This window comes from Macrotis lagotis, chromosome 2, assembly GCF_037893015.1.
Source record: "Macrotis lagotis isolate mMagLag1 chromosome 2, bilby.v1.9.chrom.fasta, whole genome shotgun sequence".
Taxonomy (NCBI): Eukaryota; Metazoa; Chordata; class Mammalia; order Peramelemorphia; family Peramelidae; genus Macrotis; species Macrotis lagotis.
Window position 1 is genome coordinate 103,546,189 of NC_133659.1, and position 13,221 is coordinate 103,559,409.

General features: G+C 36.6%; 1 protein-coding gene across 5 annotated transcripts in view; it reads left to right on the top strand.

The window, feature by feature from the left end:
- Positions 1–377: 377 nt before the first annotated feature.
- ZC3H11A (zinc finger CCCH-type containing 11A) overlaps positions 378–13,221 on the top strand; it is a 38,895-nt gene continuing 26,051 nt past the window's right edge. The window contains exons 1-5 of one of the 5 annotated variants that reach the window (XM_074222425.1): positions 378–558; positions 5,496–5,560; positions 6,781–6,838; positions 9,892–10,088; positions 11,570–11,689. In XM_074222425.1, coding sequence (XP_074078526.1) covers positions 10,035–10,088; positions 11,570–11,689 — 174 coding nt within the window. In that variant the 5' untranslated portion in view covers positions 378–558; positions 5,496–5,560; positions 6,781–6,838; positions 9,892–10,034. Of the gene's footprint in view, positions 559–891; positions 6,839–9,891; positions 10,089–11,569; positions 11,690–13,221 lie in introns of those variants that run through there. The other 4 variants (XM_074222423.1, XM_074222424.1, XM_074222426.1 and 1 more) reach the window with 4 other exon arrangements.

Sequence of the window (13,221 nt, forward strand, 5' to 3'; positions counted from 1 at the left end):
CTCTCAGTTGTGTGAACTCCAATCCCTGTGCTATTTTTCTTGGCTCAAAACTAAGTGATCATTGAAGAAAATAGCAGAAAAGACTTGGGAGGGACCTGTACAAACTGCTTTTCCTTCCCACCCTCAAATGCCTGTCTTGCCCTCTCCCCCAAGACATTTAGGAGGGCACCTTCTTTTTTTTTTAGGTTTTTTTGCAAGGCTTGCCCAAGGCCACACAGGCCGGATTTGAACTCGTGAACTCCCGCTCTAGCCGAGCCATCTTGCACATGGCCTCCGCGCGGAAACTACAGCTCCCAGAATTCCGCGCGTCACGGCCGCAGCGCCGGCGCGGCGCGGGGCGGGGGCCATCTTGGTTGCTGGCCGGGCCTCGGAGCAGGGTCAGTCGGCCAGGCGCCATCTTTGAGGCTGGCAGCCCGGAAGGTCCGCGGCTGCCGCCCGAGGAACGACGAGCAGCGGCGGCCGCCGCGGCGACAGCCCCCGGCAGCGGATGAAGGAGAGAGCCGGGGCCGCGGCGGGAGCGGCGAGGAGCGACTGCGGCCGGCGGAGCGGCGCTCTCAGGTAACGCGGAGCGGGGTCGGGGTTCGGGGCAGCCCCGGCCGGGCCCCCTCGGCCCGCCCCGTCGGCAGGATGGCTCCCGGCGAGGCCCGCATTTCCGCGGCCCCGGGGCGACCCGCCGAGAGCGGACTCCGCCCCCCGCCCGCGCGCGCGCGGCCCCCTCGGGCCCCGGCCCGCGGGGAAGCCCCGGATGGCGCGGCTCGTGCCCGGGGCCCCGGCGCTGGGCCCCCCGAGGCGGGCCTGGCCGCCGCCACAAAGGAGGCCGCCCCCCGCCGACACCCAGCCGGGGGCTTCGCGTGGGGAGGGGGCGGTGCGATCCGGCCGTGCGGCCTTGGCCCGCCGCGAGGACCCGGAATCAGCCTGCACTTCCGTTATGTAGGAAATGGAACTGCCCACAAATAGACCCCCAACTTCAACATTCCGACGCAGAAATCGGGGGGCTTGCAAAGTTCCTGGCGGGTGGTTGCGCTGTGGGTCCGGATCTCTAGGATGAGGGGGCCCTCCCTTCCCCCACCCCGTCCGACTTAAAAACAAGTTTGGAGATAGTTTCCTTTCTCTTGTCCGTGTTCTCACCCAAGTCGGACGATAATCCCAAGGGGACTGGAAGTGAAAGAAAAGATGATTCAAGTGGGGAGGAGCAAGCTGTATTACCACAGTAATAGACCCCTTTACGAGATTCTTGGTAAACTTTGGCCACAGGAAATAGGCTTTTTTAGTGTCGCTGGTATTTTCAGTTTCTCCTGGCAGCATTCACAGTATTTTTATTGATGTTGGAATTCGCGAGTCCTCGCGTTAATACAGGTGGAAAAGGCAGGAATTTAATTTTTCATATCCTGAACCAATTGGGTTGGCAGCCTACCTAAGGGCCCCTTCTCAGAATGTTTTTAACTGCGCTACGTAAAATTACTAAGAGTGCAAAGAAAATCATTTACGTTACATAAGAGTTACCAAAATATTTTAAAATAAAAATCCACAGATTCCAGGTTAAGAACTCTTCGGCCTTCTCCTAGAAAGGGGAAAATAATTGCAAAAGAGATGAATGTTGAAACAATTGTTTCCCAACGACACAAAAAAGGAAAACCGGATCTCATCAAGAACTTGTCAGTTTCCCCAAAATCATTAAAGATAGGCTCAGTGGAGGATCTCAGATGCCACAGTTACTACTGATACATTTATTGTACACCAGTTCTCTCAAGCAGGATGAAGAACTTGTTTAGTTGCGTGCTATACAGTTAAACAAATCTTGCTTCAAAACCTCTTTTGTGATGCGATTTTTCTACATTCGCCCATGATAAATCTGTTGGATGATTTGTAGCAGCTTTAAAACAAGTGTCAATTGGTGCAAAAGGAGACATCCACCTGGGCACCTCAACACTTAAGCTATAAGTTAGACAAAGCTTTCAGTCTCCTAAGGCAATTCTAATAAAGTAGGACTGGCCAGTGGAAGGGGAGGAAAATTATACCTTCCATATATTTAGCTCCCATTACATTTGAAAGTAAATGTATCAGTCTGAACAGAAGTGGGATCTTTTAATGTGTCTCCATTTTTTTTTTTTACTTTAGTATTGATAGGATGGAAACTAGATCAATCATAAGTCTTGCAGTAAAAAAGAAAATTAAGGATTAAAAGATAGAGTTATGCTTCTTCAGTTAAATTTTGATTATTTAAAGAATTTGTTAAACATTTTAGCTCTATTGTAGCTTCTAGCAGGTCTTTAAAAATCATGGAATCACATGTTCTTGTCCAAGTGACTTTCTTCATTAAAAGTAGTACCATATCTAAATGCCTGAAACAAAGCCTAAGATATCTGCAGTTTGGAATTTCTGCTTTGACACTTGTATACTTGGTGGGATTTGTAAAGAGATTTAGATGGGCTAACCAGACACCACTTCAGAAAACTACACTTAAACATACCACCCACTGCCAGTGTCATGGTGCCGCTGGAAATGTGTTAGAAGTCGAGGGCTTCTCCATAGGATTGGGTGCTGTGAATTTTTTTTCTGGCTCAGAAAAATGACCAATTTCAAAAATGAAAATGACCAACTGAAAAAAAAATTACAGGCAGATATGAATTAATATTTCAGGACCTAACAATCCTTACTTCAGTTCTACCTCCCAAGTTAGGGATTCAGAATATTAAGGTGTGTGGTGAGATGAGAAATACAAAAGAACAAAAATAATCAGGACAAAGAGTAACATATAAACACACCACTATATCTGAAAATGTCACTTAAAAGATGTTAAATTCAGAGTAATAGAAAAGGGAATAATGAAGACCAAAAGGATAGATAATGAAAGAACCTTCCTCTTTCCTAGCAGAAAGGTGGAATACTACTAGGACGAAATTGTCAAATATATTGTAGTCAAAACAATAAGCATTCATTAAGCACTAACAGCCCTGCTTTCAAGAAACTCAGAGTCTAATGGAAGAAACAATATGCATACAAGATATGTGTGTGTGTGTGTGTGTGTGTGTGTGTGTACACACACACGGCAAATCTTAGATGGAAGGTCTTGAGATCCTAATCCTTAACCCTTAGGGGACTGGAAAATGTCTGCTTGTAGAAGCCAAGAGCAAGAGATGAGGAGGAAAACAGTTCTAGTAGTGGAGGCTAGCCATTGAAAATGCTCAAACTTGAGAGATGTAGTGTCTTCACTGAGGAAAGGGTAAGAAGGCCATTGTCTTAGAGCTGTAGTCTGGAGGAGCATTAAGATGTAAGTAGAAGGAAAGGGCTAGGTTATAAAGAGCTTTAAAAATTCAAGCAGAAGATTTGGTGCTTGAGGTGAAAAGCAATCACTGGAGTTTATTAAGTAAGGGGGAGGGCCAGTGACAAGTCAGGCTTATACTTTTAGAAAATCAACTTGATAGAGTGAAAATGGGCTGGATTGGGAAAAGACTTGGGGCAAGCAGACCAAGCAGCAAATTTAATGTTTTGGTTTTTGTCACAAGGAAAAGTGTGTGGGTGGGGATGCAACTGGGGAACATTGATGTAAAGATTAAAAGGCATCAACAAAACGTACTTTTCAAAATAAAATAACACCTAAAAATTGGCATCCCTATTGAATGCCTTATTTCAATTGAAGCTTTGCATCTTATCTACTTTGTTAAAGAAAATTTAGGTTTTCTGAGTAAGGATTTAGAAACATAAGCAGATACTTGTGGGAGATGTTTGTAATTATTTGGACCCTTTAGCAGAGAACTGTCAAGTGGTCACTTTAGAAGCTTCTCGACTTAGCAAATTTATAGTTTGTCCAGAAAGGGAGTCTACTTATGTTTAGGCTCCATTGATAACTCAGCAACAGATAGTATTTCAATGACAAGTAAAAGCTTTTTTTATCTCACCTGCTGCTACAGTAGAATTTGAAGAATATTTGGAGTGAAAATTGTTCAAAATTACAGTAAGAAAAGATCCCCTGTTATTTTTGTTTAATACGAGATTTAAGGCTAACTTGAACCCAAATTGCTATTCAGTACCTAAACTGCTCCATCCGTAGTCTACAATCTGAATGTCTATAAACTTGTCTATTTCAAAGTGAATAGGTCAACATTTTGAAAATATTAAACAATTGAGGTTCCTGAAAATAAACTTAAATTTTAAACTAATTATTCCTCATTGGCTTCTAGCTGGAGTATTATATACAAACGGCATGATTTAGCATGCTGAAGAGTTCACAAGATAGCACATTATAGTGTGTGTATGAAAACTTCAATTTGCTTTTAAACTGTGGTGGGGATTGAAAGGGTTGAAACATCTCATCAACAATACTTTTCTAGGAAATCCTAAATAGAAGTGGAAGCTTCACTATTTTATAAGTGATAATCTGAATAGTGTTTGAAAAAAATTCTAGGGCAGCTAGGTGGTGCAGTGGACAGAGCACCGGCCCTGGAGTCTCAGGAGTACCTGAGTTCAAATCCGGCCTCAGACACTTAATAATTACCCAGCTGTATGGCCTTGGGCAAGCCACTTAACCCCTTTGCCTTGCAAAAATCTAAAAAAAAAAATAGCGATAACATTGTGTGATCAAATGAACTAATTTGGGGCCTTATCGTATTTTTTGTCTATTGTGTTTGTTTTTCTTTTTGTCTGGATATATGAGGTCATGAAAGAGAGTAAAAACATGCAGAGTCCATTTTAAAAATGTTGATAACCCACAACAGTTGGGCAAAACTCAGTCTTCTTAATTGTTAACATTTCAAAAACTTAATCACTTTCAAAATTCTGGTCGATTTTAAATTATACTTATTGAATTCAATAACTCCTCATTTTTAATTAAAAGATATGTTTCTAAATTATTTGATGAAAAGGTTGATTTAAAATAATTGAAAACTTTTTACTTTGTTTTGATCCCTTGGGAATTTGTATAGCAAGTAGAAACCCAAGTTAACTGGGCAGTGAAATTAAAATGTTTATGATAGATACCTTTAGATAGAAGGGAGTAAATAGCACTAAAAGCGGCAAAATACATTCTTACAATTTGGAAAGTTATGATTAAAAATTTGTTCAAAAGATAGGAGTGAAAGACACATAGAAACAATTTTGGGTAAGATGGTTTTCATTTTCCAAAGAGTTTATGCTTTGTTAGACTTTTTATTAGTCTCTTAAAAAAAATCAAAACCTTAAAGTAACTGGGTATCCCATGAAACTGGTTCCTTGGCTGGTCAAAAAATTGCTTTGGACATCCTAATCTTGACTAAGAATAAAAAAGTCTACTTTTTGAAATATTAATCTGTAAAATGTATTTATACTGGGTAGTCCTCACCATGTACAAGTTTTTATATTAAGATGTAATTTAGTCCCATTAAGTAGGACTAGATGTGTAATCATTAAAAAAAAAAGGGAAAGATTTGGAATTTTCCTTAATAAAAGTTTTTTTAAACCCACTTTTATTCAAGTTTATTACTAAGTAATACAAGAACTGATTTTTTTTTTCCTTTCAGGTTTGGGAATTGTTCCCTGCTCAAAAAGTCCTGGAAAATTGACTAGTGTTAAGTGTGAGTAAAAGGTGTCCACATTTTATTTTCAAATTCTGAGTAATATTTAATTTTTGTTTTATCTTGGGTAGAATTTGACAAGATTTAACCTAGAGAGTATGTGCAGCTTTTATAAGAATCAAAATTCCTTTTAAGTTTTGGGAGCTGGTTTAAAAATCTAAAGTAAACTTTAAGCTTAAAAATATTTTTATAACAAGTCAAATATCATTGCAAAATTAAGAGTTTGAGCTTTGCACTGACCTGAATAGACAGATAATTATAAATTCCTCTTTGGCAGTTAATAATTTAAAAAATTTGAAAGTGAGCTGCTCAAGCAAATCTTTCATAGCTAATATTTAATACCTTGGTACTGATTTAAAGAAAATGTCTTTTCTCAAATATTAAGCTTCTTATGTTTTAAATTTGTTCAGGGTGGCTTTTCTGCTTCTCTGCCCTCTATAGTTTGCTGTACCATTTAATTGTCACTACTCTGATCATTTCCATTTATTTTGGTTAAAGATTAAGTGGAAACAGTGTTATACATGCATCCATACTATACACATTAATATGTGTAAGGATATTTCAACAACATTTGTGGGTTGGTACAAGATTTCAGCCATTTCAAAAAGATATCTTGATTCTGAGTTTTTGTCATTTTTAAAATTTTTAAAAATACAGTCAAACCTAAAGATTTTTATTATATATTTTAAAGATGAAAAATCACTCAAATGCTTTGGTTTTGCACATTTGTGTATATGTGTTTGTGTGTATAAGCCAATTTGTATATATGTATATACTTATATACATAGATACACACATACCTATACCTTTACATATACATGTATTTTCAGTATACAGATAATAAAGATGGGGGAAGGTTTCTGTTTTTTCTTAATAGGTGAAGAAATCTTGAAGACCAGAATTGGATATTGTTCAATTTTTTGTTTTTGTTTTTTTAAAAAAAATAAATTGTCCGGCTGTGGAAGATGGATCTTTTTTGTAGCCCTTTGAATTTCAAGTTCATCTTTAAATGAACTATTTTTTTTTTGGAAGAGATAGCTAACCCTGGCTGTCTCCAGTCTGACAGAGGTTATTCGAATGGACTTATTCTTCCAGTAGTTGGGAGATGTTTAAAAAGCACAGCCTGTGTTTGAATTGTGGCTGAGAGGTGTTTCCTTGGCAATGTGAGGAGGAAAATTCTTTCTGCCCCTTTATTATTAATTCACGGATTGAGTGTTGGTTCGACCTACAGGAGTAATAAATTGAAATTCATTGAAGACAGACGGTTCTGTTGAGGTCACCCAGCTAATGTAAGTATGGAGATATATCATTTGCTTTTTTTAAAAAGATAGTTCTATAATTCAGATAATAATTATCTAGAATGCTAAGGTTATTTACATAATTTTCAGAAGCACAAGTCAAACAGTTTATGCTTTTTAGAAAAAATGAGCATCTTTTTACAATAAGTCATCTGTAAGAGCTGAATTTTTAATTAATTTTTTAAACAATTTTTCTAGGCCTTAAATTAGACTGGCTAATTGAATTTGAACTTCAGTTTAATTTTTATTTATTATTCTAAAATGTTATTTTAAAATGAAGTTTTTATAAAAGAATTGCCCAGATTGTCTTGATTCTTTTGATTATATTTTAGAATAATAATTTTCCCAAACAGCACCTTCATAGCAGACTACTTAGCAATATCACTGAAATATAACTTTATTTTTAACTAATGACTAAAGAAGTGAATTTTTTTAAATATTAGTAATTATGCTATTTCAAATAAAGCTTTCCTGTGGAAATATGTAAGTACATGCCTCTCCCAAGTGAGCAAAAACTTGAACTATTTTTGTGATAGCACCTTTCAGAAGTAAACAGTTTATACAGTCCCTATTATGTGCGAAGTTCTAGAAGTAGGAGAGTTATAAAGACAAAAATAAAATAGTCCTTAGGTGGTACAGTGGGTAGAGCACTGGCCTTGGAGTCAGGAGGACAGGATTTGAAATCCAGCCTGACACTTGATTCTTACTAGCTGTGTGACCTTGTGCAAGTCACCTAACCCTGATTGCCTCACATCCAGGGTCATGTCCAGTTGTCCTGATTCATATCTAGCCACAGGACCCAGATGGCTCTGGAGAAGAAAAAGACTTAGCACAGCCCTCCCTCTCTCAAATCCTATTCATACGCTAGTCATGGCATCATCTCCCTGATGTTATAGTCTTCTTTGAAAATGAAAGACAAGGAGCAGCTAGGTGGTGCAGTGGATAGAGCACCAGCTCTGGAATCAGGAGGACCCAAGTTCAAATATGACCCCAGACACTCAACAATTACCTAGCTGTGTGACCTTGGGCAAGTCACTTAACCACATTGCCTTGCAAAAAAAAAGGAAGAAAATGAAGGACAAAAATTTTACAGTCTTACCAAGTTAGGCTGAAGGGATACTAGATAGATAGATAGAGAGAGAGAGAGAGAGAGAGAGAGAGAGAGAGATATCAGGTGAATCAGATGTGGTACCTCAACTATCACTTGAGGAATGCTAATGATGCCAAAAAGTGAAAAGAAAGGAATCACTGAAAACTGGAATGGGTCAAGGGGGACCAGTTCAACACTTTGTGAGCACTTAATTAATAAGAAGATTCTTATTTTATCTTTCACTTAAATATTGAAGCCAAAGAATGTATGAAGTGAAATTTTCATTTTTTATAATCTATAAATTGCCTCTTGTTGGGTTTGAATGGTAGGAACACAGGCTGTCTGATATAAAGTGAAACAAGTCTGAATTCAGCATGGTGAAGTAAAAAAAGGATATCCTAAAGGCTTGCTAACCTTATGGGAAGCATTTCCATAGATACTAGAAAGAAGCCCTTGCTTTATTCACTGTGGCTTTTGTGTTATATATAAATATAAATAACTGAATTTCTGGACCTGGTTTGGGTATGAAAAGCTAAATACCCTCCTCATTCTTTGTATTTCTACTTATCTTAGATTTCAACTAAATTCAAAAAGTTTACGTGTGCTGAAAGTACTTTTAGAAATATTTTTAAATGACACAAAATACTCCAATATGTAGTTTACCACACAATCTATATATATGCCTTAAATCATGCTCCCTACATGTGAAAATGCATATAACTGTGTTCTTTCTTGTGTTTCAGATAAAAGGGTTATTGTTGAGAAAAATGTAGAGGACACAAGAGATTCTTAAACTCCATGTTTCTTATCTATAATATGGAGTAATAAAACATGTAGTAACTACCTCTCAGGATTATTGAAAAGACCAAATAATCATTACTGACTTTAGTGTATAATCTATATCCTGACTTTTATCAGTTACTGGGGCTACAATTAGAAAAAAAAATATTTCCTTTCAAGAAGCTTACATTCTAATAGTGGAGACAAATACACATAAAACTTACAGCATGTGTATAAAGTGAATAAATACAAATAATACAAAATAGTTAAATAATAATAAAAGTGTGATATAACAGAAGACAAATATGAATATATAAAGTATTTTGCAGATCTTAAAGTACCATGTAAATAAATTTTAGCTATCTTAATTTTCTCTAAAGAAGCAATAAGTAAAATTTTGACTAGACAAAACTGTCTTTGCTTTTCAGACTATCAATGTATATTTCTCTCATCAGTCAGTAAAGCAGGAAAAAAAAAATTTGCTTTCTTTAAGAATCCAAAGATCTCCAGAAGGCACTCAGTGAGAACAGTTCTCCCTTTTAGTTCACAACCAGAGCAATTTGAGTTTAAAATATATTTGAACTCCTTATATAGCAGTTTTAAGTGGAAATAAATGTAGATTATTTCTGCCTTGGCCAAGTCTAGCATGAAGACTATACAAGATTATGCTTGCAAACAACATAAATGGAAGTATCGATTAAAATCCTTTGCTATTAGGATAAAGCTAGAATAGAGAAGCAGTGGGGTTTACTTGAATGAAAGAGAGCAAGCTTTAAACCTGGGTTCGTGTTCCACCCCAGTGCTTATTGACTTTGTGATTAGACAAATCACTTTAACTTTATGGTGGCACCAGAGATTCATAAGACTGAAATGAAGGTATTAGTATGGATCAGAGGGAGTTCCCTATGCTAATGAAATCATTAATCCAATACAAATAGAGAAATAATGCAACAAATATTTATGGAAATCCTGATATCCCCAAAGCACTGGACTAGATACTAGCCGAGATATAAGGTGTGGTACCATTCCTATTCTCAAGATCATTCTAATGGAGGAATATGATACCAACACAGATTTTGTATTGTTATCTCATAGCTGATCAGAGTCATTTAGGGTTAGAAGTTAGAGAATAAGAAATGTTCCTCAAATATTTTGATTTATATTCTCTTCTAAGGTAACATTTTAAAGAAGATTTCAGTGGTTGAATTGCCTGTGGAAGATTGAGACCATTTGAGAAAGAATTAGAACCTGGTACTCTTCTAGAGAAGTAGTGTCTTGTTTTCAAGCCCCAACATTTGATTTAAGGATCTGGCCAACATGTCTAATCAAGGAGAAGACTGCTACTTTTTTTTCTATTCTACATGTACAAAGGTAAAACTTAGAAGTTCTTTCCCATAATTGATTTCCTACATTGGATGAGATCTTCCTAAAACTCTAATCATTTTAATATTTATGATTCACTGCTTAAGTTTTATTTGGTCTTTCATACTCTCCCTCTATAAGAATAGTGTTCAAGAGGGGAATTTGTTCATTCTTTATAATCTTTTTCTTTTTCTGTAAGTTTTGTAGTTGTAATTGTATTTTTTTACATTTTGCCATAGTGAGCTTTTAAAAGGTATAGGATATAAAATAACACTAAGTTTAAAAAAATAGTCTATATACTCTGATTTCAATTATATAAAAATATCTACATGAACATTAGCATTTGGAAGAGAATTTAGAGGCTTAGCAGTTAATGTTTAAAGTTGCTTAAAGTTATCATTGAAAAAAGTTCAAGACCCATGACAAAGTTGTCATTCTGAATAGTGTATACCATATTGTTTTCCCCTCAACATCCCTAAAATAATGAAGGCCACTGACTGTAGGCTGTCAACTTTGATTTTATGAAATGTATGTATTATTATGTGTATATAGTTGTCAAATTTCCATGAGAATGTATAAATTAAAATTTGTATTTTAATTTTTTCCTTTTCCAAAATTTCTGCTGATAACACTAAAGATAAACACACACACACACACGTGCATGCGCACGCATGAGCATGCACAAGTGTTCTTTCTCATGCTCTCTCTGCTTTTCCAAACCCCTTCATTTTGATGTTTATATTATTTGTTTCTTTCATAATTTATACATCTATGTCTTCATATGAAAAACTTTTCTCTGAGTTTCTTTAGTGATATCATGATTAGAATGCCCAAATAAGTGTGTGGTTCTGTTTTGAGCAAAACCCTGACTGTTTTATTGATTCTAAGAATATAATTTTATTGCTCCAAAATGGTGCTTGATTTCAAAATATTAATAATATGTGCTCCACATGTTATAGAACATACCTACCTCCTGGTCTAGTGTGTAATATTTTTATTTTATATCTTGAATTAGCTTTTCTTATAGTACTCAGGATATTTAGGTCAGGTTGAAATTAAGCTACTGTTTATATCTTTTTCAGGTTTTACTTGCTACTTTTTTTGTTGTTGTTGGACTCTGAATCTATAACTTAGGTCAGATGAAATAAAATAGTAACAACTGCAAGAAATACCTGTAAAGAGGGGCAGCTAGGTGGTGCAGGAGGTAGAGCACCCAAATCTGGCCTCAGACACTTAACTGTCTGACCTTGGGCATGTCGCTTAACCCCATTGCTTTAGAAATAAATTTTTAAAAAAAAGAAATAACTTTAAAAAATCTTTGCAAAGTGGAATCTATTTCCCTTAGATTAGTCCTACTTTCCTTGAATTTTTACTGACTTATGACCCTCCCTATTAAGAACTTATCACTGAGCAACAAAATTTTATGTTTATAGATGTATGTGAATCTTTCAGTTTATAATTTTTTTAACTTTTTTTCCCATTCATTTTAGGGAGATAGCTGTCCATTTCGGCACTGTGAAGCTGCCCTAGGAAATGAGACTGTTTGCACACTGTGGCAGGAAGGGCGCTGTTTTCGACAGGTCTGCAGGTTCCGACACATGGAAATTGATGTAAGTGTTCAGTCAAAGTTTAGTGACATTTGATCATCAGTAACCTGAGATAAGAAATACTGGTTGATGGGACAATTAAAAACTTTAATCTCTTTGCTTTATGTAGTTTGATGTTTAGGAGAGGAACAGGACAAAGTAGCATGCTTTTTTTATGAGCTTGTAAACTTTTTGAACTTACCTAACCCTAACCCTAACCCTAACCTAAAAGGTTGAATAGCTTAAATCTCATATGATTGTAGAAAACAGAGGAGGATTTGCTGTAGTAGATCAATCTGCGTTGTTAAAATTTATGAAGGTTAAGTCTCTTAAACCAAAGCCCTCAGTAGCGAGGAAAATTTATATCAGATCATGAATTGGGACACTGAATTTCTGCTGCCTTCAAGCAAGAAGCAAGTAAATAATTTCTATTATTATCATCATCATCATCATCTATAAAATAGCAATGTTTATAATATTCATTTACAAATTTCAAAAGAATATTTGCTCATTGTCTATATAGGTCTTATTATTTTTCACATGTCCTATGCTGCCTTCCTTGACTCATAGGTAGGAAGGTTAGAAATGGAGAATATTGAGGATATATTTGGGGAGAAGATGGAGTGTTATGAATTAAAAAATAATCCAGTCAGATGGAATTAGATGACCAAACTGAGAATATTTGTAAATGGTTCAATGTTAACATTGCAGAAGTATCCAGAGGGAGTATTCAAGGAATACTATGTGTAAATGGATAAAACTATATAGGTAGTATTCTCATCAAATTTATAAATGACACAAAGCTGGGAGGGGAGGTAATTGACATCCTGGAAGATAGTTAAGATCCAAAAAAGATCTTTGTCATGCTAGATCATTGGGCTAAATATAAATGAATTATCTTTTATACCAAAAAAATCAACTTAAATATAAAATGAGGGAGGATAGTTAGGTGGTAGTTCTGAAAAAATCTGGTGGTTTTAGTAGATTGCAAGACTACTAAAATCAGCAGTCTAATGTGACAGTTTAAAAAAGTTAATGTGATCTTGAGTTGCATCAAGAGCAGTATAGCTTCCAGAAATAGGGTAATGAGAGTCCTCTCTGTACACTGTGCTTATCAGACTTAATCTGGACTGTTGTGTCGGGTTAAGGAAAAAATCGATAATCTGGAGAATGGATAGTAACCAGAAGGGTTAAGGCCCCTACCTCCATGTTGTAGGCAGATCATTTGAAGAAAGTGGGGATGTTTGACCTGGAAAAAAGAAAATGCAGGGCAACATATCTCTTGGCTTCAAGTATTTTAAGAGAAGTTGTGTAGAGAAAGAATTAGTTTTGCTGTGTTTGGCCCCTGGGGAGAGACCAGGAGAAATTGGTACATGTTGTGCAAAGATCATTTTAGACTGCATGTCAGAAGATGAATAATTAAAGCTTCCTGACAGTGCAGTTAACTGCCTTGAAAGGTGTTAAGTTCCTCTTCCTTGGAGGTCTTCAGGTTAGAGGCTATATCAGGTCTTGGTTGTCCTTTCACTCAGCACCAGTTCCTGTAATTCTTTCCATAC